At 44.3% G+C, this 27,629-nt stretch overlaps 1 protein-coding gene across 2 annotated transcripts in view; it reads right to left on the bottom strand.

Moving 5' to 3' along the window:
* The window catches only part of LOC121578330 (copine-5), a 290,164-nt gene that overhangs the window by 180,063 nt on the left and 82,472 nt on the right, over positions 1 to 27,629 (bottom strand). Inside the window, exons 4-7 of one of the 2 annotated variants that reach the window (XM_045223995.1) lie at positions 26,306 to 26,409; positions 12,447 to 12,486; positions 11,273 to 11,287; positions 10,882 to 10,958 (exon numbers count right to left, since the gene is read on the bottom strand). In XM_045223995.1, coding sequence (XP_045079930.1) covers positions 10,882 to 10,958; positions 11,273 to 11,287; positions 12,447 to 12,486; positions 26,306 to 26,409 — 236 coding nt within the window. The remainder of the gene's footprint in view (positions 1 to 10,881; positions 10,959 to 11,272; positions 11,288 to 12,446; positions 12,487 to 26,305; positions 26,410 to 27,629) is intronic. The other variant, XM_041892641.2, reaches the window with a different exon arrangement.

The raw sequence follows: 27,629 nt of genomic DNA on the forward strand, positions 1-27,629 counted from the left end.
TGTGATTTTCTGGATTTTTGTTTTAGATTCCGTCTCTCACAGTTGAAGTGTACCTATGATAAAAATTACAGACCTCTACATGCTTTGTAAGTAGGAAAACCTGCAAAATCGGCAGTGTATCAAATACTTGTTCTCCCCACTGTATATTCATACAGTTTAAGGGGGCACTTTTGTCATGACGACAAGGTGAAGGTGCTCTCTACTTAAATGGCACAACAGAATCATTGATTGTCCAAAGCACAGCACATGACAACCATCTCGTATAACTGAGGGATGTCTCCTTTCATATCTGTAAAATGACAAAGTGGAAGCAGAAGCTGATGCTGCTACAGCATTGCTCGTATTCACAGTGGGAATCCAGTCGACATGGGTGTCTTGATATAGGGCAGCTGGTGAACCTACAGTACATAAACAAATGAAAAGCACACCTGATGGTAGAATGAATATCACTTCTTCAGGTCACCTATACCATCAGGACAATTAAGTGTTTGGTTGTGTTTAATTCATTCAGATATTTTAAAGATTATTTATTTTTTTGGGCTGGAATAACCAACAGTCAACACATCAGGTTGTCCTATCCCATTGAGGCCTTTTTCCTATGCATACATTTTCCCTCCTCTTATGAATAAAGTTATCAAATGATCATTGGGTATATGATAACCACTGGAGTTTGTTTGGACACTAATGCCCTCCAGGCTACAGTGCGGGAAAAAAGTATTTAGTCAACCACCAATTGTGCAAGTTCTCCCACTTAAAAAGATGATAGAGGCCTGTAATTTTCATCATAGGTACACGTCAACTATGACAGACAAAGTGAGGGAAAAAAATCCAGAAAATCACATTGTAGGATTTTTTATGAATTGATTTGCAAATTATGGTGGAAAATAAGTATTTGGTCAATAACAAAAGTTTCTCAATACTTTGTCATATACCCTTTGTTGGCAATGACACAGGTCAAACGTTTTCTCTATGTCTTCACAAGGTTTTCACACACTGTTGCTGGTATTTTGGCCCATTCCTCCATGCAGATCTCCTCTAGAGCAGTGATGTTTTGGGGCTGTTGCTGGGCAACACGGACTTTCAACTCCCTCCAAACATTTCTATGGGGTTGAGATCTGGAGACTGGCTAGGCCACTCCAGGACCTTGAAATGCTTCTTACGAAGCCACTCCTTTTTGCCCGGGCGGTGTGTTTGGGATCATTGTCATGCTGAAAGACCCAGCCACGTTTCATCTTCAATGCCCTTGCTGATGGAAGGAGATTTTCACTCATAATCTCACGATACTTGGCCCCATTCATTCTTTCCTTTACACGGATCAGTCGTCCTGGTCCCTTTGCAGAAAAACAGCCCCAAAGCATGATGTTTCCACCCCCATGCTTCACAGTAGGTATGGTGTTCTTTGGATGCAACTCAGCATTCTTTGTCCTCCAAACACGACGAGTTGAGTTTATACCAAAAAGTTATATTTTGGTTTCATCTGACCATATGACATTCTCCCAATCCTCTTCTGGATCATCCAAATGCACTCTAGCAAACTTCAGACGGGCCTGGACATGTACTGGCTTAAGCAGGGGGACACGTCTGGCACTGCAGGATTTGAGTCCCTGGCGGCGTATGTGTTACTGATGGTAGGCTTTGTTACTTTGGTCCCAGCTCTCTGCAGGTCATTCACTAGGTCCCCCCGTGTGGTTCTGGGATTTTTACTCACCGTTCTTGTGATCATTTTGACCCCACGGGGTGAGATCTTGCGTGGAGCCCCAGATCGAGGGAGATTATTAGTGGTCTTGTATGTCTTCCATTTCCTAATAATTGCTCCCACAGTTGATTTCTTCAAACCAAGCTGCTTACCTATTGCAGATTCAGTCTTCCCAGCCTGGAGCAGGTCTACAATTTTGTTTCTGGTGTCCTTTGACAGCTATTTGGTCTTGGCCATAGTGGAGTTTGGAGTGTGACTGTTTGAGGTTGTGGACAGGTGTCTTTTATACTGATAACAAGTTCAAACAGGTGCCATTAATACAGGTAACGAGTGGAGGACAGATGAGCCTCTTAAAGAAGAAGTTACAGGTCTGTGAGAGCCAGAAATCTTGCTTGTTTGTAGGTGACCAAATACTTATTTTCCACCATAATTTGCAAATAAATTCATAAAAAATCCTACAATGTGATTTTCTGGAGAAAAAATTCTCAATTTGTCTGTCATAGTTGACGTGTACCTATGATGAAAATTACAGGCCTCTCTCATCTTTTTAAGTGGGAGAACTTGCACAATTGGTGGCTGACTAAATACTTTTTTCCCCCACTGTATGTATGTGTCTAACAAATCCAAGTGTTCTCCAAAATGTCCCATATATGTTAATATACAAATCATATGCAATAGTGACATTTTACAACAGTGCAGCAGTGGACTCGATCAAGTACTGTTGAAATCAATTTGATCTGTGGGTAGGGGACAACTGGGACGAAAGTAACACTTTAATTTTTTTACTAATTACCCAGAGATCGATAGAGCTAGAGACACCATATTTTATGACAAAGAACTTATACATGTTCTCTACCATTAGCAACTGTAATTTCATTTCTAGGGTAAATTGTTGAAATCAAATAGACCGCTAACAGAATTAAATAGACCGAGAACAGAACTACTGCAATGTTACTTTTGACCCCCTAGAATCATATACAATGTAATTTATATTTTTTTTATCTAAAAAGGGATTAAATTAGATTGTTTTACCTACAGATCTACATAACCTACTCCACATTCTCAAAGTGAAAGAAAGTTATAGAAGATTTTCCAAATCAAGAAAAAATACTATAAAATAAATATCATCAAGTCTCCACCCCACTGTGTTAATACTTGGTGGAAGCACCTTTGGCTGCCTTTACAGCTGTTAATAATTTGGAATGAGATTCTACCAACGTTGCACAACTCTTAGGGCAACATACTGTATATCCATTGTTTTTGTCAAAATTGCTCAAGCTCATGAAATTTGGTTGGGAATCATTGATAGAATCATTGATGGACAGCAAAATTCAAACCTTATCTGTTTTTTTTAACAGATTAAAGTCCGGACTGAAACGAGACCGCAAAGGAACTATCAATACCTCTTGGAAAGTCATTCTGGTGTGTCTTTGGCATTAAAATATGTATAATTGTCTCGCTGAAAAAATACAACTCTATCCCAGGGTTAGGTTTTCAGAAGACTGAGTCGGGTTTTCAACTTTTTACCTGGGCTTTGCTCCTTTCAGTCCCTGCCGATGTCAAGCATACCCATAGCATAATGCTGCCACCACAATACTGTGTGCATGCGTGCGTGCCTCTGTGTGTGTGATGATCCTGGCATGCCCAATGGCATTAGTCCACGGGTGGTATCCAGGTGTAACAATGTACACTGGGAGTCGGGAAGCAAGTACAGGGAGTGCATTTAATGATAAATAAACATGGAACAAAACAAGAGTAGCGTACAGACAGGAACAGAGTAACAGAATCAATAACGCTTAGGGAAGGAACCAAAGGAAGTGACATATATAGGGGAGGTAATCAGGAAGGTGATGGAGTCCAGGTGAGTCTGACGAGGCGCTGGTGCGCGTAACGATGTTGACAGGTGTGCCAGAGGCCTAGAGGCCAGAGGGGGAGTATACGTGACACCAGGTAGTTGGATAGCTCATGAAAGCTCACTAAAATCTTAAGAGTCTATTGATGTAAGTAACATAATAAAAATAAAAATATGTCAGCTTATGCATGGGCTGCGTCTCAATCCACCGCATCCGCCTATGTCGGACTTCTGCATCTGCTGGAAGGTGGCCGTGCTACAGCGGTGTTTGTTAGACAATGAGACATCCCGAAAATCAGTTTTCTCACGAAAATGTCTGTGGAAAGGGGAGACTCTCACGAACACGATGGTGTTCTCCGTTTTGCTCTATGACCCCCACAAGTGTCAGAGTACTCGTCTGAATGTAACCCATACAAATGAATGGAGGTGTGAAGGTAGTTTTGTGCCAACAAAAATAAGGGGTTAAGTATGTGTCCAAAAAAACAAAAATATTTCCTGAGCTTTCTTATGTCTCCTAGATATAGCACAGACACTTCAAAACCTTATTATTTTTGTCATTTATGAATGTGTTATTCAATGCGTTTCTATGGGCTATAGTAGTAGAGGCCAAATTCAATATATAATTGTTATACCTAAAGGGGTCCTAAAATTCAAAATCAAATAGCTAAATGATCCATGGTATGACCATCTTAAAACAATTCCATACTGTATGTTAGCTTAAGCCAATGGTTTAGACTTTAGAGGTTTAATTTCAAAACCTCCTTCAGATTCTTATCTTTAATAAAGCAGCCTGTATACCTGCAGTAGGGGGGGTAGTGTTGTGCTTTAATCATGAACTAAGCAAACAAACTCCCACAATTGCACTTTGATCCCTGTCACACATTCTTCTCCCCATCTCCTCAACTTACCGCCTCAACTCACACTCCTATGCTCTTCATGCACTCCCGCTCGTCCCCACTTTCACCCCTGTCACATTCGTATCCCCGCTTTCAGTTCTGTCACATAGGCCCCAACCTCTTGTGGACAGTTCTACATAAACATAACTGGTTCATTTACATGTTACATTTTAGTCATTTAAAAGATGCTATTATCCAGAGCGACTTACAGTTAGTGAGTGCATACATTTTCATACTGGTCCCCCGTGGGAATCGAACCCACAACCCTGGCGTTGCAAGCGCCATGCTCTACCAACTGAGCTACACGGGACTGCTCAGCCTATGTTGCCCTTAAGTCTCTACACTTTTTGACGCTGACGGAGATACGGATTACCCCAGAGAACACTGCTACTCCAGCTGTTCTATCGTCATCTGATTAGTCCGAGAGGATCTGGTCATTGCGGTGGTGGCACAGGGCTAATCATTTCTCCTGTGGAGATTTTCTCTTTTCCCCCTCTCTCACCTGTCTCACCTCCTCATTTGAATTCCATGTTGTCACTGTCACTTGTCCACTCAAGCTTTACATTGATGCCATCTATCGCCCAGCAGATGGAGAGTTCCTCAATGAGCTTGACACCTTGATAAGCTAATTTCCCGAAGATGGTTTACCACTCATTGTACTGAGTGACTTAAACCTCCTGATGCCTGACTTCGATTCATTTCTTTCCAAGTCTTTCTTTCCTCTCCTTTCCTCTTTTGACCTCACCCTTTCCCAGTCCCCTCCCACTCACAAGGCAGGCAACGCACTTGACCTCATCTTTACTAGAGGCTGTTCACCTACTAATCTCACTACAACCCCCCTCTGTGTTGATCACTACTTTGTTTATTTTTCTATCCCTCTCTCCACCAATCCTAACCACTCAGCCACTACTGAGTGGCAATGGTCATGCACCATTGCAATCTTTGATCTCTCTCTCCCACTACTCTCTCCTCTTCTATCCTGTCATCTCTTCCTTCTCTCTCCTGTTTCCTGATTCTGCCTCTTTGACCCTACTCTCCACCCTTTCCGCATCCTATGACTCTCCCTGTCCCATTTCCTCCTGGCTGGCTCTCCCCTCCTGCTCTGTGGCTTACTGACTCAATGCGAGCTTACAGAATAGGGCTGCGGGCAGCTGAGAGGAAATGAAGGAAAACTAAACTTATCACTCGACATTTCAAGCTTCTGCCTCTAACCCTGGGAGAAAAAAAATCCACCTTTCTTTTCATCTTCTCCTCCCTCCTTAATCCTCAACCTTCTCCTCCTCCCTCTCCATGGGTGACTTTGTCAACCACTTTGAAAATAAGTGACCTCTTTCGCCGCTCTCTCTCCAGATGAAATCCTGCAACTTGTGATGTCCAGTCGCCCGACAACCTGCCCGCTCGACCCCATCCCCTCCTCCAGACCATCTCTGGAGACCTTCTCCCATTCCTCACTTTCCTCATCAACTCATCCCTGACCACTGGCTTCATCCCCTCTGACTTCAAGATGGCCAAAGTCGCTCCCCTCCTCAAGAAACCAACACTTGACCCCTTTGATATCAAAAACTACAGACCAGTATCTTCTTTCTTTTCTTTTCCAAAACACTTGAACGTACTATCTATGGCTAACTCTCACGTTATCTCTCTCAGAATGATTTTCTTGATCCTAACCAGTCAGGCTTCAAGACGGCTCACTCAGCTGAGACCGCTCTCCTCTGAGTCACGGAGGCTCTTCACTCTGCCAAAGCTGACTCTCTCTCCTCTGTTCTCATCCATCAGATCCTCCTCTCCACCCTCTCAGGGCTGGGTGTCTCAGGCTCTGCACACTCTTGGATTGCATCCTACCTGGCAGGTCGCTCCTACCAGGTGACGTGGAGACATCTCAGCTTGGATATCGGCCCACCGCCTTAAGTTCAACATCGACAAGACAGAGCTGCTCTTCCTCCTGGAGAAGGCCTGCCCGCTTTATGACCTCTCCATCATGGTTGACAATTCCATGGTGTCCCCCTTGAGGGTGCAAAGAACCTTGGCTTGACCCTGGTCAGCACCCTGAAATTCTCTGCAAACATCAAAGCAGTGACTAGCTCCTGCAGGTTCATGCTCTACAACATCGTTAGAGTACTACCCTTCCTCAAACAGGAAGCGGTGCAGGTCCTAATCCAGACTCTTGTCATCTCCTGTCTCGACTACTGCAATTGTCTGTTGCCTGGGCTCCCTGCTTGTGCCATCAAACCCCTGCAACTTATCCAGAATGCCACAGCCCACCTGGTGTTCAACATTCCTAAGTTCTCCCATGTCACCCCACTCCTGAGAAAACTCCACTGGCTTCCAGTCGAAGCTCACATCCACTACAATACCATGGTGTTTGCCTATGGAAGAGCAAGAGGAACTGCCCCTCCCTACCTTCAAGCTATGTTCAAACCCTACACCCCAACCCGAGTACTCTGTTCTGCCACATCTGATCTCAAAACTACAGACCAGTATCTTCTTTCTTTTCTTTTCCAAAACACTTGAACGTACTATCTACTCTGATCTCTTGGCCGTCCCACCCCTAAGGGGGTCAGCTCCCCTCAGCCCAGTCAATGCTCTTCTCTGTCCTGGCACCCCAATGGTGGAACCAGGACAGCAGAGTCCCTGCCCATCTTCCGAAAACGTCTGAAACCCTACCTTTTCAAAGAGTATCTTAAATGAATCCCACGGCACTATTACTACTAATTGTAGTAATTCTGGTTCAGCGCCTCAACCCCTTTCTCTAATGACAATAATTATCCATCGGAAACATCTGTTGGAACGAGTACAATTGTATTTATTTCTCTCTCATTCTACTTCCCTCTCTGTTCTAAGTAATCTTCTTTTCTCATTATTTTTCTTTTGTTTGTCTTTCTCTCCCATTTCTTTCAACATGGTCTCATTAGAATATGTCAAAAACAAGACCCATCTATTCTCATTATCACACAACAACAACCAACAGCCTTGAAATGGACCCAGCAGTTTCAGAAACCAGCAGTTTCGGGGTACCAGCAGTTTCAGGCAGGCACTTCAGCAACATTAGGGTTCCTGAAAAACAATCCCAACTGACACAGGTGGAAAACAAGGGTGTGTGGCTTGCCACAACAAGAGCAAAAGGTCCAATTGTGCTTAAGTTAACAACAAGCAAATAGCTGGGATCAGAGATTTCAGAACCATGGACAGTGGTGAAAACAGATCCCAGAGATCTGGCGTTCAGCACCACATGACAGTGGATAGTGTGAGAAAGAAATTAACATGTAACATGTTTACCTGCTTTGTTTAACAAATAGTAAGACATTTCTGCCCTACTAATGCTGTGTTTTTGTAAAGGGATGGTTTCTACTCCAGCTCCCTGCAGCTAGTCTAGGTGTGTGGTCAAGGAGATGGGTTTTACTCAAGATAGGGGTATCTGGAGTAATCAGGGTGCCTGGTAAGGAGCCGGCGATGAGTGGCTAATCTGCCTTTGCCATCGGTACTATTGGCCAACATACAATCGCTTGATAATAAAGCGGACAAACTACAAGCACGTATATCCTACAACGGGACATTAAAAACGGTAATATCTTATGGTTCACCAAGTCGTGGCTGAACTACGACATGAATAACATACAGCTGGCGGGTTATATACTCTATCAGCAGGATAAAACAGCAGCCTCTGGTAAAATAAGGGGTGGCGGTCTATGTATATTTGTAAACAACTGCTGGTGCAAGATATCTAATGAAGTCTCAAGGTTTTGCTCGCCTGAGGTAGAGTATCTCATGATAAGCTGTACACCACACTATCTACCAAGAGAGTTTTCATCTATATTCTTCATAGCTGTCTATTTACCACCACAAAGATATAATGGCGAGCTGTATACGGCCATAAGCAAACGCTCATCCAGAGGCACGTACAAAGCTCTCCCTCACCCTCCATTTGGCAAATCTGACCACAATTCTATCCTCCTGATTCCTGCCTACAAGCAAAACGAAAGCAGGAAGCACCAGTGACTAAGTTAATAAAAAAGTGGTCAGATGAAGCAGATGCTAAGCTACAGGATTGTTTTGCTAGCAGAGACTGGAATATGTTTCGGGATTCTTCCGATAGCATTGAGGAGTACACCACATCAGTCACTGGCTTCATCAATAAGTGCATCGATGACGTTGTCCCCACAGTTACTGTATGTACATACCCCAACCAGAAGCCATGGATTACAGGCAACAGGCAATGAGCTAAAGGGTAGAGCTGCCGCTTTCAAGGAGCGGGACTCTAACCCGGAAACTTATAAGAAATCCCGCTATGCCCTCCAACGAACCATCAAACAGGCAAAGCGTCAATACTAAGATCGAATCGTACTACACCGGCTCCGATGCTCGTCGGATGTGGCAGGGCTTGCAAACTATTACAGACTACAAAGGGAAGCACAGCCACAAGCTGCCCAGTGATCCGAGCCAATAAGATGAGTTAAATGCCTTCTATGCTCGCTTCGAGGGAAGTAACACTGAAACATGCATGAGAGCATCAGCTGTTCCAGACGACTGTGTGATCACACTCTCTGTAGCCGATGTGAGTAAGACCTTTAAACAGGTCAACATTCACAAGGCCGCAGGGCCAGATGGATTACCAGGACATGTACTCCGAGCATGTGCTGACCAACTGGCAAGTGTCTTCACTGACATTTTCAACCTCTCCTTGTCTGAGTCTGTAATACCAACATGTTTCCATAGTCCCTGTGCCCAAGAACACTAAGGTAACCTGCCTAAATGACTACCGACCCGTAGCACTCACATCTGTAGCCATGAAGTGCTTTGAAAGGCTGGTCATGGCTCACATCAACACCATTATTCCAGAAACCCTAGACCCACTCCAATTTGCATACCGCCCCAACAGATCCACAGATGATGCAATCTCTATTGCGCTCCACACTGCCCTTTCACACCTGGACAAAAGGAACACCTATGTGAGAATGCTATTCATTGGCTACAGCTCAGCGTTCAACATCATAGTGCCCTCAAAGCTCATCACTAAGCTAAGGACCCTGGGACTAAACACCTCCCTCTGCAACTGGATCCTGGACTTCCTGACGGGCTGCCCCCAGGTGGTAAGGGTAGGGGTAACAACACATCCGCCACGCTGATCCTCAACACAGGGGCCCCTCAGGGGTGCGTGCTCAGTCCCCTCCGGTACTCCCTGTTCACTCATGACTGCATGGCCAGGCACGACTCCAACACCATCATTAAGTTTGCTGATGACACAACAATGGTTGGCCTGATCACCGACAACTATGAGACAGCCTATAGGGAGGAGGTCAGAGACCTGGCCGTGTGGTGCCAGGACAACAACCTCTCCCTCAACGTGATCAAGACAAAGGAGATGATTGTGGACTACAGGAAAAAGAAAAGGACAGAGCACGCCCCCATTCTCATTGACGGGGCTGTAGTGGAGCAGGTTGAGAGCTTTAAGTTCCTTGCTGTCCACATCACCAACAAACTAACATGGTCCAAGCACACCAAGACAGTCGTGAAGACGGCACGACAAAACCTATTCCCCCGAAGGAGACTGAAAAGATTTGGCATGGGTCCTCAGATCCTCAAAAGGTTCTACAGCTGCACCATTGAGAGCATCCTGACTGGTTGCATCACTGCCTGGTATGGTAACTGCTCAGCCTCTGACTGCAAGGCCCTACAGAGGGTAGTGCATACGGCCCAGTACATCACTGGGGCCAAGCTTCCTGCCATCCAGGACCTCTATACCAGGTGGTGTCAGAGGAAGGCCCTAAAAATTGTCGAAAACTCCAGCCACCCTAGACATAGACTGTTCTCTCTGCTACCGCACGGCAAGCGGTACCGGAGCGGCAAGTCTAGGTCCAAGAGGCTTCTAAACAGCTTCTACCCTCAAGCCATAAGACTCCTGAACATCTAATCAAATGGCTACCAAGACTATTTGCATTGCACGCATTCCATACAATGAGTTGGTGTTTGTGTAATGTAAGGTACCAGGGAGAGATGGCTCGGGTATGGATAATGTTGATAAGAACCTCGTCTTGGGGGCCAAACCCTGGTTTCCATACAATGACAACAGTCTTCATAGCAGATACTATCTGCTGTAAATTATTAATTTATTTCATACAAATCCTAACCTTTTGACTCATTTAACACATCTGCTGTTTGTCATGTAGACTGAGAGGGTGTATCTTTGCTAAAAAATATATTTGTATTGTCTCTATGTCAGAGCTCTCGGCCCAACACTCAAGAGTGTTGGGTCGACCAGCCTCACTTACTACCTTATTAATACGTTTTGAATAAAGTAATATCCTGATTGGTGATTGACCTTGTCTCTCCTCATTATTGATTAGAATTTCCACGACAATAGCGGCCAACTTTTCATCCATAATGATCTCATTTAGGACAACAGCGGTTTGAAAACAGGTATGATATTATCAGAGACTCACCCCAGTGGTTTCTCCAATCGACTGGCAGGTGACCCTACGATCTCCCCCAGGGTACAGAACACCTGACCCAAGAAGTCCTGAGAGGGGGAGGGGAAGGAGGGAGAGAGAGAGTGAGAGGAAGGGAAGAAGAGACAGATGGAGACAGGATGGAGGAGATACAGGGTTACAAAGGGGAGACATAGGGAGAGGGGAAGTAAACAGGGATGAAGGGAGTTGGGGTGAAGATTGGACAAGGTGAAAGGATAGTGAGAGCGAAAGAAGGGAGGGAGGTTATATACAGAGGTTATTAGAGTGTGTTACATGCATTACAGCTGCATGTGTTTTCTGTATCTCTAGCTACAATATACTACAGCTACAGTACTAAAAGAAAAGGAAAGAGGCAGAGACGTACGTTGAGATCAGAAGGCTTCCAGAGGGCAGGGGAGAGCAGGCAGCAGGGTCAACAACAACAACAAAACAACCACAACAGAACATATCATATACACACAAACACTACAATACCCAGAACACCTAGCACCGCTCAAACCAGGAAGTGTAGCAGGAAATAATACAGATTAGGTGTCATGTAAGAGCTGTTAATAAATAAAATAAATAAAATAAAACATCAGGGAGGAATAAAATTCATTAAAAAATCATGCAGTTGGAGATATGCAAATCTTCTATTTGTATCCAAAAACATCAAATAATCTGTTCAATTGATTATTCTGTGCATGAATGTCTCTCTGAATGTGTTTTGTCCCAACAGTCTCCCAAGCAACAGAATGTGAAGATTGTTATCCTCTTATTAGCAGTCAAATAGTGACATGATGATTCATACATCCTGTTTATCCAATTCAAATGTGAAGACCAATGCATAAAGGTATTTCATGATCGATTCTAGTCTAGTTGAGGACACAGAAGGTACATTATTCTACAACAGTAGTACAACTACTAATCATCTGCATATGAATATAAATCCTGCACTAAAGCCTGCCACCTTACCCTCCAATGGAGACGTTTCTTTATAATTGCCTAATTGTCCTTTTTTCACTGGATGCACTGGATCCAGGCATACTGAACATACAGAAGGTATGCCCTACTGTATGGTCATGGAGCCATTGTATGTACTTGTAGTAACAACCACATTGTATGAACAAACAAAAGGTTCATAGCATTAATTTCATGCTGTATATTTGGATACCTGGATGGTTCTTTGGCAAGTTCTTTGACGTTGGTTTGCATAAATCCATGAAGGTAGTTTGTTGACAGAGCATGCAACATGTAGCGGGCACAACTAGTCAAACCATGCAACGTCATGATCAGACCAGAGTCATAGATAAGGAGAGCTTGGCCAATCAGAGTGCAGGACTCTAATGTTTCATCTCTCTGAACATTCCATCAGTTGTTCATGATGAGTCCTATGCTTTTAGCTCTGATAATTCTGTTCAGAAAATTCTGTTAACTTGTATTGGTCAATGATAACTTTGAAAGTCAATGGTTTCAGACAACTATGTTGATTATTGTTGGGTGTTTTGGCCATTCCCTGTTCATCTGTGTCTGTAGGTCTGAGAGGGTGTGTCACTCACGTGTTTGGACAGGTCTGGGCTTTTAGAGTCCACATCATATCTGGAGGAGAGACAGGTAACACAGGTTACATGTGCGTGTGTGAGGGAAGCAGTTTACATTTGAGAGAGAGAGCGCGAGAGAGAGAGATAGAGAGAGAGAGAGAGAGAGAGAGAGAGAGAGAGAGAGAGAGAGAGAGAGAGAGAGAGAGAGGGGGGAGCTCTAACTAGGCCTCTGGTAGATGAAGTTTCTCCATTGCTCATTACTTACATCCATCTAATCCAGCGTTTCCCAAACTCAGTCCTCGGGACCCCAAGGGATGCACATTTTGGTTTTTGCCCTAACACTACACATCCGATTCAAATGATCGAAGCTTCATGATTAGTTTATTATTTTAATCAATTGTGTAGTGCTAGGGCAAAAACCAAAAAGTGCACCCCTTGGGGTCCCGAGGACCGAGTTTAGGAAACCCTGATCTAATCCTTTCAGATCTATCAGTGTCTATGAGTAAATGCTAAGGGGGATGTATTTCATCTTGTTCACCATTTGATCTTCCTATTAGTGGGAAGATATCTCACTATTGGAGGCTAGTTGTTATGGGGATGATCATCTGCATATGAATGTAAATGCCTGCACCAAAGCCTGCCACCTTATCCTACAACAGAGATGTTTCTTTATAATTGCCTAATTGTCCTTTCATCCACTGTACTTTGTTTTGTTTTTGTTTATGCATACGTGTGTATAGATTATGTAATGCATTATAGATGACGCCTGTAACATATTTGACTGTTTTAGTGTCTCAAAACTCAATTTGAGTGGGCCACTATGTGTTTTTTATTTTCTTTATCTGTATTTTGTATTATTGTATCATTGTGGAGTGACACTTAAATACATTTTTCTCTATGAATATAGAGAAATCAAGGAGAAGGAAATGCACTTTATGAGCCCTATGAAGATGAAACAGACCATGATACAGTAGATCACTATAACCCAGAGTTAGATGAGAGCTGCACATGCTAGATCACACACACAATGATGCAATATAGATCATGAATCAGGATAACTTAGATTAATAAGGGTCATCACCTCAGAGCAAAGGGGTAGCTTCTCATTATATCTGACTCTGTGTACTTCATATTCTTCTGACAGGATTGAATTTAACCTCTATGGAAGTCCTCACTCCTCCATTCTCCTCTGTTCTCTTTGGATGGGACTGACTGAGAAATGAAACCAAAGCTACATGTATTTTATCTACCTATCTTTTATCATAGAAGTCATAGATCACTTTAACTAACTGTTCACAGTTAAACTCCAAAAGAGAAGATTCATAATGTTCTGTGAATATTACAGTGCATTCGGAAAGTATTCAGACCCCTTCACTTTTTCCACATTTTGTTACGTTACAGCCTCATTCTAAAATGGATGAAATAGTTTTTTCCCCCGTCTTTAATCTACACACAATACCCCATAATAACAAAGCAAAAACAGGTTTTTTATACAATTTTAGCAAATGTATAAAAAATGAAAAACTGAAATATTACATTTACATAAACCCTCTTAAGGAACAGCTCTTCTTTTCAATTTCCTCAGGACCTGAAGCAAGGATATGCATATTCTTGATACTATTTGAAAAGAAACACTTTGAAGTTTGTGGAGGAGAACACAACAGGACAGTAGCCATTGCTAGCTAGCCAACACGACCAGCTAACTGTACTGTAGTAGCTAAATACAATATATTTGTGCTAGCTAGCCAACGTTTAATTTTTGCTGCGTTATGAAAGGAACTAGACACGGACACAAATTATCTGTTTAGTGTGTTAACACACTATTGGTAGTTTGTTGTAACCAAGTATTGGTGCTAAACTGTGTGTTATTGGATGCTAGCATGTTAGTTAGCTATGGTGTCATAGTTAGGCATCGTGGGCTGCTGTGGGTAGTTATTGTAGGTTAGCATTGTTTTCGGCGGTGCCGGTGTAGCACGAAGCTAGCTAGCTAGCCGGTTTTTCAAACAAAGTCAACACAGTAGCCACTGCTAGCTAGCCAACACGACCAGCTAACTGTACTGTAGCAGCTAAATACAATATATTTGTGCTAGCTAGCCAACGTTTAATTATTGCTGCGTTATGAAAGGAACTAGACACGGACACGAATCATCTGTTTAGTGTGTTAACACACTATTGGTAGCTTGTTGTAACCAAGTATTGGTGCTAAACTGTGTGTTATTGGATGCTAGCATGCTAGTTAGCTATGGTGTCATAGTTAGCTAGCTGAATAAAGTAAGTTGAGTCTATTCCTTGAAACATTGAACCGCTGTAGTTCACAACAATTCTAATTTCTAAAAGTGGAAGTTGGGAGAGTTTTTGTTCGGGTGGTTCAGTGAAACAATTATAGTTTCTGAGGTGGAGGTTTTGGTGAGGGAGGCCCTACTCTCTCCTTTGCCAGATGTTTAGTTCATTTCATTCCGATCTCCTCTGCATTATTGTAGCCATTTGCTACAGCCTGTCAACTATGTCTCTGCCTATCCCTGTTCTCTCCTCTCCGCACAGGCTACACAAACGCCTCACACCGCGTGGCTGCTGCCTCTCTAACCTGGTGGTCCCTGCACGCACCCCACACCTGGAGTTCCAGGTCTCAGGCAGCCTCTGGAACTGCCGTTCTGCTGCCAACAAAGCTGACTTCATCCCAGCCTATGCTAACCTCCAGTCCCTCGACTTCCTGGCGCTGACGGAAACATGGATTACCACTGAAAACACTGCTACTCCTACTGCTCTCTCCTCGTCTGACCATGTGTTCTCGCATACCCCGAGAGCATCTGGTCAGAGGGGGTGGTGGCACAGGAATCCTCATCTCTCCCAAGTGGACATTCTCAATTTTCCCCTAACCCATCTGTCTATCTCCTCATTTGAATTCCATGCTGTCACAGTCACTAGCCCATTTAAGCTTAATATCCTTGTCATCTATCGCCCTCCAGGTTCCCTTGGAGAGTTCATCAATGAGCTTGACGCCTTGATAAGTTCCTTTCCTGAGGATGGCTCACCCCTCACAGTTTTGGGGGATTTCAACCTCCCTACGTCTACATTTGACTCATTTCTCTCTGCCTCCTTCTTTCCACTCCTCTCCTCTTTTGACCTCACCCTCTCACCGTCCACCCCTACTCACAAGGCAGGCAATACGCTTGACCTCATCTTTACTAGATGCTGCTCTTCTACTAATCTCACTGCAACTCCCCTCCATGTCTCCGACCACTACTTTGTTTCCTTTTCTCTCTCGCTCTCCTCCAACACTACTCACTCTGCCCCTACACAGATGTTAATGCGCCGCCGCAACCTTCGCTCTCTCTCTCCCACTACTCTCTCCTCTTCCATCCTATCATCTCTTCCCTCTGCTCAATCCTTCTCCCTCCAATCTCCTGATTCTGCCTCCTCAACCCTCCTCTCCTCCCTTTCTGCATCCTTTGACTCTCTGTGTCCCCTATCCTCCCGGCCGGCTCGGTCCTCCCTCCAGCTCCGTGGCTTGATGACTCATTGCGAGCTCACAGAACAGAGCTCCGGGCAGCGGAGCGGAAATGGAAGAAAACTAAACTCCCTGCCGACCTGGCATCTTTTCACTCCCTCCTCTCTACATTTTCTTCATCTGTTTCTGCTGCTAAGGCCACTTTCTACCACTCTAAATTCCAAGCATCTGCCTCTAACCCTAGGAAGCTCTTTTGCCACATTCTCCTCCCTGCTGAATCCCCCCCTCCTCTCTCTGTGGATGACTTCGTCAACCACTTTGAAAAAGAAGGTTGACGACATCCGATCCTCGTTTGTTAAGTCTAATGACAATGCTGGTCCTACTCACACTGCCCTACCCTATGCTTTGACTTCTTTCTCCCCTCTCTCTCCAGATAAAATCCTGCGACTTGTGACTGCAGGCCGCCCAACAACCTGCCCGCTTGACCCCATCCCCTCCTCTCTTCTCCAGACCATCTCCGGTGACCTTCTCCCCTACCTCACCTCGCTGATCAACTCATCCTTGACCGCTGGCTATGTCCCTTCCGTCTTCAAGAGAGCGAGAGTTGCACCCCTTCTCAAAAAACCAACACTCGATTACACTGATGTCAACAACTACAGACCAGTATCCCTTCTTTCTTTTCTTTCCAAAACTTTTGAGCGTGCCGTCTTTAGCCAACTCTCTTGCTATCTCTCTCAGAATGACCTTCTTGATCCAAACCAGTCAGGTTTCAGGACTGGTCATTCAACTGAGACTGCTCTTCTCTGTGTCACGGAGGCTCTCCGCACTGCTAAAGCTAACTCTCTCTCCTCTGCTCTTGTCCTTCTAGACCTGTCTGCTGCCTTTGATACTGTGAACCATCAGATCCTCCTCTCCACCCTCTCCGAGCTGGGCATCTCCCGGCGCGGCTCACTCCTGGATTGCGTCCTACCTGACCGGTCGCTCCTACCAAGTGGCGTGGCGAGAAGCTGTCTCCGCACCACGTGCTCTCACCACTGGTGTCCCCAGGGCTCAGTTCTAGGCCCTCTCCTATTCTCCCTATACACCAAGTCACTTGGCTCTGTCATATCCTCACATGGCCTCTCCTATCATTGCTACACTGACGATACACAACTAATCTTCTCCTTTCCTCCTTCTGATAACCAGGTGGCGAATCGCATCTCTGCATGTCTGGCAGACATATCAGTATGGATGACGGATCACCACCTCAAGCTGAACCCTGGCAAGACGGAGCTGCTCTTCCTCCCGGGGAAGGACTGCCCGTTCCATGATCTCGCCATCACGGTTGACAACTCCGTTGTGTCCTCCTCCCAGAGTGCGAAGAGCCTTGGCGTGACCCTGACAACACCCTGTCGTTCTCCGCTAACATCAAGGCGGTGACCCGATCCTGCAGGTTCATGCTCTACAACATTCGGAGAGTACGACCCTGCCTTACACAGGAAGCGGCACAGGTCCTAATCCAGGCACTTGTCATCTCCCCGTCTGGATTACTGCAACTCGCTGTTGGCTGGCCTCCCTGCCTGTGCCATTAAACCCCTACAACTCATCCAGAATGCTGCAGCCCGTCTGGTGTTCAACCTTCCCAAGTTCTCTCACGTCACCCCCTCCTCCGCACACTCCACTGGCTTCCAGTTGAAGCTCGCATCCGTTACAAGACCATGGTGCTTGCCTATGGAGCAGTGAGGGGAACGGCACCTCCGTACCTTCAGCCTCTGATCAGTCCCTACACCCAAACGAGGGCATTGCGTTCATCCACCTCTGGCCTGCTGGCTCCCTTCCTCTGCGGAAGCATAGTTCCCACTCAGCCCAGTCAAAACTGTTCGCTGCTCTGGCACCCCAATGGTGGAACAAGCTCCCTCACGACGCCAGGACAGCGGAGTCACTCACCACCTTCCGGAGACATTTGAAACCCCACCTCTTTAAGGAATACCTGGGATAGGATAAAGTAATCCTTCTACCCCCCCCCCCCAAAAAAAAAAGTAATAAAAAAAAATGGTAAAGTGGTTATCCCACTGGCTATAGGGTGAATGCACCAATTTGTAAGTCGCTCTGGATAAGAGCGCCTGCTAAATGACGTAAATGTGCCCTTGAGCAAGGCACTTAACCCTAATTGCTCCTGTAAGTCGCTCTGGGTAAGAGCGTCTGCTAAATGACTAAAATGTAATGAAAATGTAACAACACAATAGACCTGGTAAAAGATAAAACAAACAAAAAAACATATGTTTTCTATTTTTATTGCATCATCTTTGACATAAAAAAGAAAAGCCATATATTCAGATAGGAAGCTGGAGGTAATTTAGATGTTGTCTACAAGAGGGCAACAGTGTATGTGCAAAGTTTCAGAGTGATACCTTCAAGAATGAGGGAGCTACATAACATTTAGTATGAAGTCACCCAGGTGTCCCAGAAGTGAACTATTTAAGATAAGGGCCAAGTTAGCAGCCAACACTGATCTAATGTCATAAGTGAACACACCACAAACCACACACAAAGTGAAAAAAAAATATGTATATATATTTACACACTATTTACAATTACAGTATTTAGAACACCCTCAGTCCTCTACACAAGAGTGTGCTGCTGATGCCAAGTCCCATAGCAGTCTCTTTCTGCTGTAAAGCAGAGGAAGAAAAAGCCTTATCTCAGACTGCCCATTTTAATATTTTATTTTTATTGGCCAGTCTGAGATATGGCCTTTTCTTTGCAACTCGGCCTAGAAGGTCAGCATCCCGGAGTCGCCTCTTCACTGTTGACGTTGAGACTGGTGTTTTGCGGGTTATTTAATGAAGCTGCCAGTTGAGGACCTTTGAGGCATCTGTTTCTCAAACTAGACACTCTAATGTATTTGTCCTCTTGCTCAGTTGTGCACCGGGGCCTCCCACTCCTCTTTCTATTCTGGTTAGAGCCAGTTTGCGCTGTTCTGTTAAGCGAGTAGTACACAGCATTGTACGAGATCTTCAGTTTCTTGGCAATTTCTCGCATGGAATAGCCTTCATTTCTCAGACCAAGAATAGACTGACGAGTTTCAGAAGAAAGTTATTTGTTTCTGGCCATTTTGATCCTGTAATCGAACCCACAATTGCTGATACTCCAGATATTCAACTAGTCTCAAGAAGGCCAGTTTTATTGCTTCTTTAATCAGCACAACAGTTTTCAGCTGTGTTAACATAATTGCAAAAGGGTAATGATCATTTAGCCTTTTAAAATGATAAACTTGGATTAGCAAACACAATGTGCCATTGGAACACAGGACTGATGGTTGCTGATAATGGGCCTCTGTACGCCTATGTAGTTATTCCATAGGAAATTAGCCGTTTCTAGCTACAATAGCCATTTACAACATTAACAGTGTCTACACTGTATTCTTAACAGTTAATTTGTGGAATTTCTTTCCTTCTTAATGCGTTTGAGCCAATCAGTTGTGTTGTGACAAGGTATGGGGGGTATACAGAAGATAGCCCTATTTGGTAAAAGACCAAGTCCATATTATGGCAAGAACAAGTCAAATAAGCAAAGAGAAACGACAGTCCATCATTACTTTAAGACATGAAGGTCAGTCAATATGGAACATTTCAAGAACTTTGAAGGTTTCTTCAAGTGCAGTCGCAAAAACCATCAAGCGCTATGATGAAACTGGCTCTCATGAGGACCACCACAGGAATGGAAGACTCAGAGTTACCTCTGCTGCAGGGGATAAGTTTATTAGAGCTACCAGCCTCAGAAATTGCAGCCCAAATAAATGCTTCACAGAGTTCAAGTCACAGACACATCTCAAAATCAACTGTTCAGAGGTAACTGTGTGAATCTGGCCTTCATGGTCGAATTGCTGCAAAGAAACCACTACTAAAGGACCCCAATAATAAGAAGAGACGTGCTTGGGCCAAGAAACACGAGCAATGGACATTAGACCAGTGGAAATGTGTCCTTTGGTCTGGAGTCCAAATTTGAGATTTTTGGTTCCAACCACCATGTCTTTGTGAGACGCAGTGTGGGTGAACGGATGATCTCCGCATGTGTAATTTCCACTGTAAAGCATGGAGGAGGAGGTGTTATGGTGTGGGGGTGCTTTGCTGGTGACACTGTCTGTGATTTATCTAGAAATCAAGGCACATTTAACCAGCATGGCTACCAAAGCATTTTGCAGCGATACACCATCCCATCTGGTTTGGGCTTAGTGGGACTATCATTTCTTTTTCAACAGGACAATGACCCAACACAGCTCCAGGCTGTGTAAGGGCTATTTGACCAAGAGGGAAAGTGATGGAGTGCTGCATCAGATGACCTGGCCTCCACAATCCCCCGACCTCAACCCAATTGAGATGGTTTGGGATGAGTTGGACGGCAGAGTGAAGGAAAAGCAGCCAACAAGTGCTCAGCATATGTGGGAACATTCCAGGTGAAGCTGGTTGAGAGAATGCCAAGAGTGTGCAAAGCTGTCATCAAGACAAAGGGTGGCTATTTGAAGAATCTCAAATATAAAATATACTTTGATTTGTTTAAAAATTTTTTTGGTTACTACATGATTCCATATGTGTTATTTCATAGTTTTGATGTCTTCACTATTATTCCAAAATGTAGAAAAAAGTAAAAATAAAGAAACACTCTTGAATGAGTAGGTGTGTCCAAACGTTTGACTGGTACTGTCTATACAGTGGGGAAAAAAGTATTTAGTCAGCCACCAATTGTGCAAGTTCTCCCACTTAAAAAGATGAGAGAGGCCTGTAATTTTCATCATATGTACACGTCAACTATGACAGACAAATTGAGAGAAAAAAAATCCAGAAAATCACATTGTAGGATTTTTAATGAATTTATTTGCAAATTATGGTGGAAAATAAGTATTTGGTCACCTACAAACAAGCAAGATTTCTGGCTCTCACAGACCTGTAACTTCTTCTTTAAGAGGCTCCTCTGTCCTCCACTCGGCTACCTGTATTAATGGCACCTGTTTGAACTTGTTATCAGTATAAAAGACACCTGTCCACAACCTCAAACAGTCACACTCCAAACTCCACTATGGCCAAGACCAAAGAGCTGTTAAAGGACACCAGAAACAAAATTGTAGACCTGCACCAGGCTGGGAAGACTGAATCTGCAATAGGTAAGCAGCTTGGTTTGAAGAAATCAACTGTGGGAGCAATTATTAGGAAATGGAAGACATACAAGACCACTGATAATCTCCTCGATCTGGGGCTCCACGCAAGATCTCACCCCGTGGGGTCAAATGATCACAAGAACGGTGAGCAAAAAATCCCAGAACCACACGGGGGGACCTAGTGAATGACCTGCAGAGAGCTGGGACCAAAGTAACAAAGCCTACCATCAGTAACACACTACGCCACCAGGGACTCAAATCCTGCAGTGCCAGACGTGTCCCCCTGCTTAAGCCAGTACATGTCCAGGCCCGTCTGAAGTTTGCTAGAGTGCATTTGGATGATCCAGAAGAGGATTGGGGAGAATGTCATATGGTCAGATGAAACCAAAATATAACTTTTTGGTAAAAACTCAACTCGTCGTGTTTGGAGGACAAAGAATGCTGAGTTGCATCCAAAGAACACCATACCTACTGTGAAGCATGGGGGTGGAAACATCATGCTTTGGGGCTGTTTTTCTGCAAAGGGACCAGGACGACTGATCCGTGTAAAGGAAAGAATGAATGGGGCCATGTATCGTGAGATTTTGAGTGAAAAGCTCCTTCCATCAGCAAGGGCATTGAAGATGAAATGTGGCTGGGTCTTTCAGCATAACAATGATCCCAAACACACCGCCCGGGCAACGAAGGAGTGGCTTTGTAAGAAGCATTTCAAGGTCCTGGAGTGGCCTAGCCAGTCTCCAGATCTCAACCCCATAGAACATCTTTGGAGGGAGTTGAAAGTCCGTGTTGCCCAGCGACAGCCCCAAAACATCACTGCTCTAGAGGAGATCTGCATGGAGGAATGGGCCAAAATACCAGCAACAGTGTGTGAAAACCTTGTGAAGACTTACAGAAAACGTTTGACCTGTGTCATTGCCAACAAAGGGTATATAACAAAGTATTGAGAAACTTTTGTTATTGACCAAATACTTATTTTCCACCATAATTTGCAAATCAATTCATAAAAAATCCTACAATGTGATTTTCTGGATTTTTTTCCCTCATTTTGTCTGTCATAGTTGACGTGTACCTATGGTGAAAATTACAGGCCTCTCTCATCTTTTTAAGTGGGAGAACTTGCACAATTGGTGGCTGACTAAATACTTTTTTCCCCCACTGTATACAGTGGGGAGAACAAGTATTTGATACACTGCCGATTTTGCAGGTTTTCCTACTTACAAAGCATGTAGAGGTCTGTAATTTTTATCATAGGTACACTTCAACTGTGAGAGACAGAATCTAAAACAAAAATCCAGAAAATCACATTGTATGATTTCTAAGTAATTAATTTGCATTTTATTGCATGACATAAGTATTTGATCACCTACCAACCAGTAACAAATCCGGCTCTCACAGACCTGTTCGTTTTTCTCTAAGAAGCCCTCCTGTTCTCCACTCATTACCTGTATTAACTGCACCTGTTTGACACCTGTCCACACACTCAATCAAACAGACTCCAACCTCTCCACAATGGCCAAGACCAGAGAGCTGAGTAAGGACATCAGGGATAAAATTGTAGACCTGCACAAGGCTGGGATGGGCTACAGGACAATAGGCAAGCAGCTTGGTGAGAAGGCAACAACTGTTGGCGCAATTATTAGAAAATGGAAGATGTTCAAGATGACAGTCAATCACCCTCGGTCTGGGGCTCCATGGAAGATCTCACCTCGTGGGGCATCAATGATCATGAGGAAGGTGATGGATCAGCCCAGAACTACATGGCAGGACCTGGTCAATGACCTGAAGAGAGATGGGACCACAGTCTCAAAGAAAACCATTAGTAACACACTACGCCGTCATGGATTAAAATCCTGCAGTGCACGCAAGGTCCCCCTGCTCAAGCCAGCGCATGTCCAGGCCCATCTGAAGTTTGCCAATGACCATCTGGATGATCCAGAGGAGAAACGGGAGAAGGTCATGTGGTCTGATGAGACAAAAATAGAGCTTTTTGGTCTAAACCCCACTTGCCGTGTTTGGAGGAAGAAGAAGGATGAGTACAACCCCAAGAACACTATCCCAACCGTGAAGCATGGGGACAGGACGACTGCACCGTATTGAGGGGAGGATGGATGGGGCCATGTATCGCGTGATCTTGGCCAACAACCTCCTTCCCTCAGTAAGAGCATTGAAGATGGGTCGTGGCTGGGTCTTCCAGCATGACAACGACCCGAAACACACATCCAGGGCAACTAAGGAGTGGCTCCATAAGAAGCATCTCAAGGTCCTGGAGTGGCATAGCCAGTCTCCAGACCTGAACCCAATATAAAATCTTTGGAGGGAACTGAAAGTCCATATTGCCCAGCGACAGCCCTGAAACCTGAAGGATCTGGAGAAGGTCTGTATGGAGGAGTGGGCCAAAATCCCTGCTGCAGTGTGTGCAAACCTGGTCAAGACCTACAGGAAACATATGATCTCTGTAATTGCAAACAAAGGTTTCTGTACCAAATATTAAGTTCTGCTTTTCTGATGTATCAAATACTTATGTCATGCAATAAAATGCTAATTAATTACTTAAAAATCATACAATGTGATTTTCTGGATTTTTGTTTTAGATTCCGTCTCTCACAGTTGACGTGTACCTATGATAAAAATTGCAGACCTCTACATGCTTTGTAAGTAGGAAAACCTGCAAAATCGGCAGTGTATCAAATACTTGTTCTCCCCACTGTATATATATATATATAGCAATCAAAGAAAAAATCTCAAAAAAATCTCTAATGAATAATATTCAACCATTCAAACAACAGCATTAGCATGAGTAGAAAAAAATTATTTCACTTACCAGTCTAAAGTGGCGTCCTCTCCTTCCAAAAATATCTTCAGCTGTTGAGTCTAAACTATATTCACTAAGTCCTCATCTACTGGTTCTGTGACACTTTCCCAGTTGATCTCTATAATCTCATCCAAATCTGATACCTGGACTTTGATTTAGCTTTTCCAGTATTAGTAGCCATATTGTACTTTCAAAATTTGCAGAAAACTTTGTTTACTAAATCGAGCTGTGCGTAAAGCGATGCGCCACTTCCTTGTTTAGATTTCCAATGGACACTAAACCGCATTGCGCGCGTGCTGAATACACAGGCTTTTCCTCAGACAAAGGACCATAGCATACTCATGTAAAGCCTGGCTCATTGGCTATCTAGCTAGCTATGTTTCAAAACGATAGGTGGTCATTGGACCAAGATACAGTCAATCAAGTGAACACCGCCCGTCTCATCGGCGCGTAATGATGTCGTGTCTTCGTGATTGATGATGGAAATGCTGGTTACCTTCTGGAGTGTCTGAGGAATAAATAGGAACCTAACTTGACTGGCTGAAGCAAGGTTTAGTTTTCGATTTTCACAGATTTCTTTCTTTGCAAGTTGAATGAGTGGGAATACAACATGGATCGTGCATACACATGGAACGTCATTGCAGCCACATTATCCGTATTACCCTTTACTCAGTACTTGGTTGAAGCACCTTTGGCAGTGATTGCAGCTTCGATTCTTCTTGAGTATGACACTACAAGCTTGGCACACCTGTATTTGGGGAGTTTCTCCCATTCTTCTCTGCAGATCCTCTCAAGCTCCATGAAGTTGGATGGGGAGCGTCGCTGCACAGCTATTTTCAGGTCTCTCCAGAGATGTTAGATCGGGTTCATGTCCGGGCTCTGGCTGGGCCACTCAAGGACATTCAGAGACTTGTCCCGAAGCCACTCCTGCGTTGTCTTGGCTGTGTGCTTAGGTTTGTACTCCTGTTGGAAGGTGAACCTTCGCCCCAGTCTGAGGTCCTAAGCACTCTGGAGCAGATTTTCATCAAGGATCTCTCTGTACTTTGCTCCGTTAATCTTGCCCTCGATCCTGACTAGTCTCCCAGTCCCCACTGAAAGACATCCCCACAGCATGATGCTGCCACCACCATGCTTCACCGTAGGGATGGTGCCAGGTTTCCTCCAGACGTGACTCTTGGTATTCAGGCCAAAGAGTTCAATCTTGGTTTCATCCGACCAGAGAATCTTGTTTATCATGGTCTGAGAATCTTTCGGTGCCTTTTGGCAAACTCCAAGCAAGCTGTCATGTGCCTTTTACTGAGGAGTGGCTTCCATCTGGCCACTACCATAAAGGCCTGATTGGTGGAATGCTGCAGAGATGGTTGTTCTTCTGGAAGGTTCTCCCATCTCCACACAGGAATTATGGAGCTCTGTCAGAGTGACCATCGGGTTCTTGGTCACCTCCCTGACCGAGGCCCTTCTCCCCTGATCTAGGAAGAGTCTTGTTGATTCCAAATTTCTTCCATTTAAGAATGATGGAGGCCACTGTGTTCTTGGGGACCTTCAATGCTGCAGAATTTTTTTTATCTGTGCCTCGACATAATCCTGTCTCGGAGCTCTACGGACAATTCCTTCGACCTCATGGCTTGGTTTTTGCTCTGACATGCACTGTCAACTCCGGGACCACATATAGACAGGTGTGTGCCTTTCCAAGTCATGTCCAATCAATTGAATATACCACAGGTTGACTCCAATCAAGTTGTTGAAATATCTCAAGGATTATCAATGGAAACAGGCTGCACCAGAGCTCAATTTTGAGTCTCATAGCAAAGGGTCTGAATACTTATGTAAATAAGGTATTTCTGTTTTTTATTTTTTATAAATTAGCAAAAATGTCAAAAAACTGTTTTCGCTTTGTCATTATGGGGTATTGTGATTAGATTGATGAGGAAAAAAACGTATTCAATCCATGTTAGAATAAGGCTGTAACGTAACAAAATGTGGAAAAAGTCAAGGGGTCTGAATACTTTACGAATGATTTAGCTTGCCATATTCCTTCATCACCCTGCCGTTTGCTATTATAGTCTACATCCAAAATTGCACCCTATCCCTGTTAATGCACAGAGTCCCCCTGGACACATTATGTTTGAGAGAATGAGACAGCTCTGTGTCAACCATTCTAAATCATAGTGTCTGTCTGATGCTTACTATTCATGACTAAACACCATTTGAACAGAGAGGAAACAGTCTCTAGGATTCCTCTCAGTGTGAATGTGAGCGCAACATTGAACAGTATAACAGAATAACGGAACGTGTATATGTTTCTTCATGTTCGCTTTGACAATGTAAGTCCCTAAACTTTCCATGCTAACATAGCCTCTTGAATTGAATTGAATGGGAAACACAGAGAGGGGGAGAGAGAAAGATACAAAGACAGTGATAGAGAAGAAAGGGAACATGTTGGGACTCATAAGGACCAGTGTTTAAAGGAAATAAACACTCACAAGTCAAAGCGTAGATTCTGCTTCTCCTCAAAGAAATAGTCCAGGATGTACTTCCTGACAAAGTCTGGGTTTAGCGTGTTGTCAATCACCTCTGTTCTCCCAAACTAGAGGAGGAGAGAGAGAGAGAGAGAGAGAGAGAGAGAGAGAGAGAGAGAGAGAGAGAGAGAGAGAGAGAGAGAGAGAGAGAGAGAGAGAGAGAGAGAGAGAGAGAGAGAGAGAGAGAGAGAGAGAGAGAGAGAGAGAGAGAGAGAGAGAGAGAGAGAGAGAGGGAGAAAGGAAGGAAGGAAGGAAGGAAGGACATGGGAGAAATGTGAAGAAAATACTAATAATTCAGCATTATATATCCTCCAAAAACACAACCTATAGTTCCAATCTCTTCATTATTATTCTCTATCTATCTCTCTCTCTCAGACACATGCACACCTGTCAAAGAGAGAGACAGCAGAGGGATGATTGGAAGACTGTATCACCCCGTGAAACCAACGTGTTACACACTCCTGTTGTGTGAGTGTGTTTCCTTGATCCTGCCTCGTCTCTTTTCTCCCATTCTAATTACTGAGGCAGAGAACGCCCACTCATCCCCTCAACTCACCCTCCAGAGAGAGAGAGTGGGAGAGAAGGAGGGAGGGAGAGGAGGAGAGGAGAGGAGGAAGAGAGGGTGAAAGGGAAGGGGAAGAGAGGGAGGAGGGAGAGAAGAAGAGGAAGAGGGAAGAGGAGGGACGAAGAGGGGGAAGGAGAGATGGCTTGGAGAGAGAGTGTAGAGAGATGAAGGCTGAGAGGGAGGAGAGAGAGAGACTGAGGGGCAGAGTTGGCAAAATATATATGAAAAAACAGAGAGAGTAGGAGAGAAAGAGGCAGAATTGGCACCGGAGTCAGGAAAAGTGAAAGAGACGGGGAGATGAGAAAAGAGAAAGATACGGGGAGATGGACGGGGGTTAAACCCAGTTAATTACTGGGATTCTCACTCCTGCACGAACGGCTGCAGATCTAGGAAAAAAGCCAGCAAGCTTGGAATTCACCCAATCACACACCCCACTTAGTTCCTAAAGAGGACAGTGTGAGTGACATGACACTGTTGGTAAAGCCCATGGAGGAATCCTAAATATACGCTAGGGGTTACAACCCCTTCTCTAAATACAGCTGCTGTAATATACGGCTTTCAATCATGGAGACCTCGTAACCCAATATGGTCATGGAAATATCTGATTATACATTTAAACATGTCTGAAACAAAGACTATATAGTCCAGTAAGGGGTCTGATTCTGTTTGCAACTCTCTATGAGGAGATACAGTGGGGTGAACTATACCCATTGATCTCAAATG

The sequence above is a fragment of the Coregonus clupeaformis genome, chromosome 12 (assembly GCF_020615455.1).
Source record: "Coregonus clupeaformis isolate EN_2021a chromosome 12, ASM2061545v1, whole genome shotgun sequence".
Classification (NCBI taxonomy): domain Eukaryota; kingdom Metazoa; phylum Chordata; class Actinopteri; order Salmoniformes; family Salmonidae; genus Coregonus; species Coregonus clupeaformis.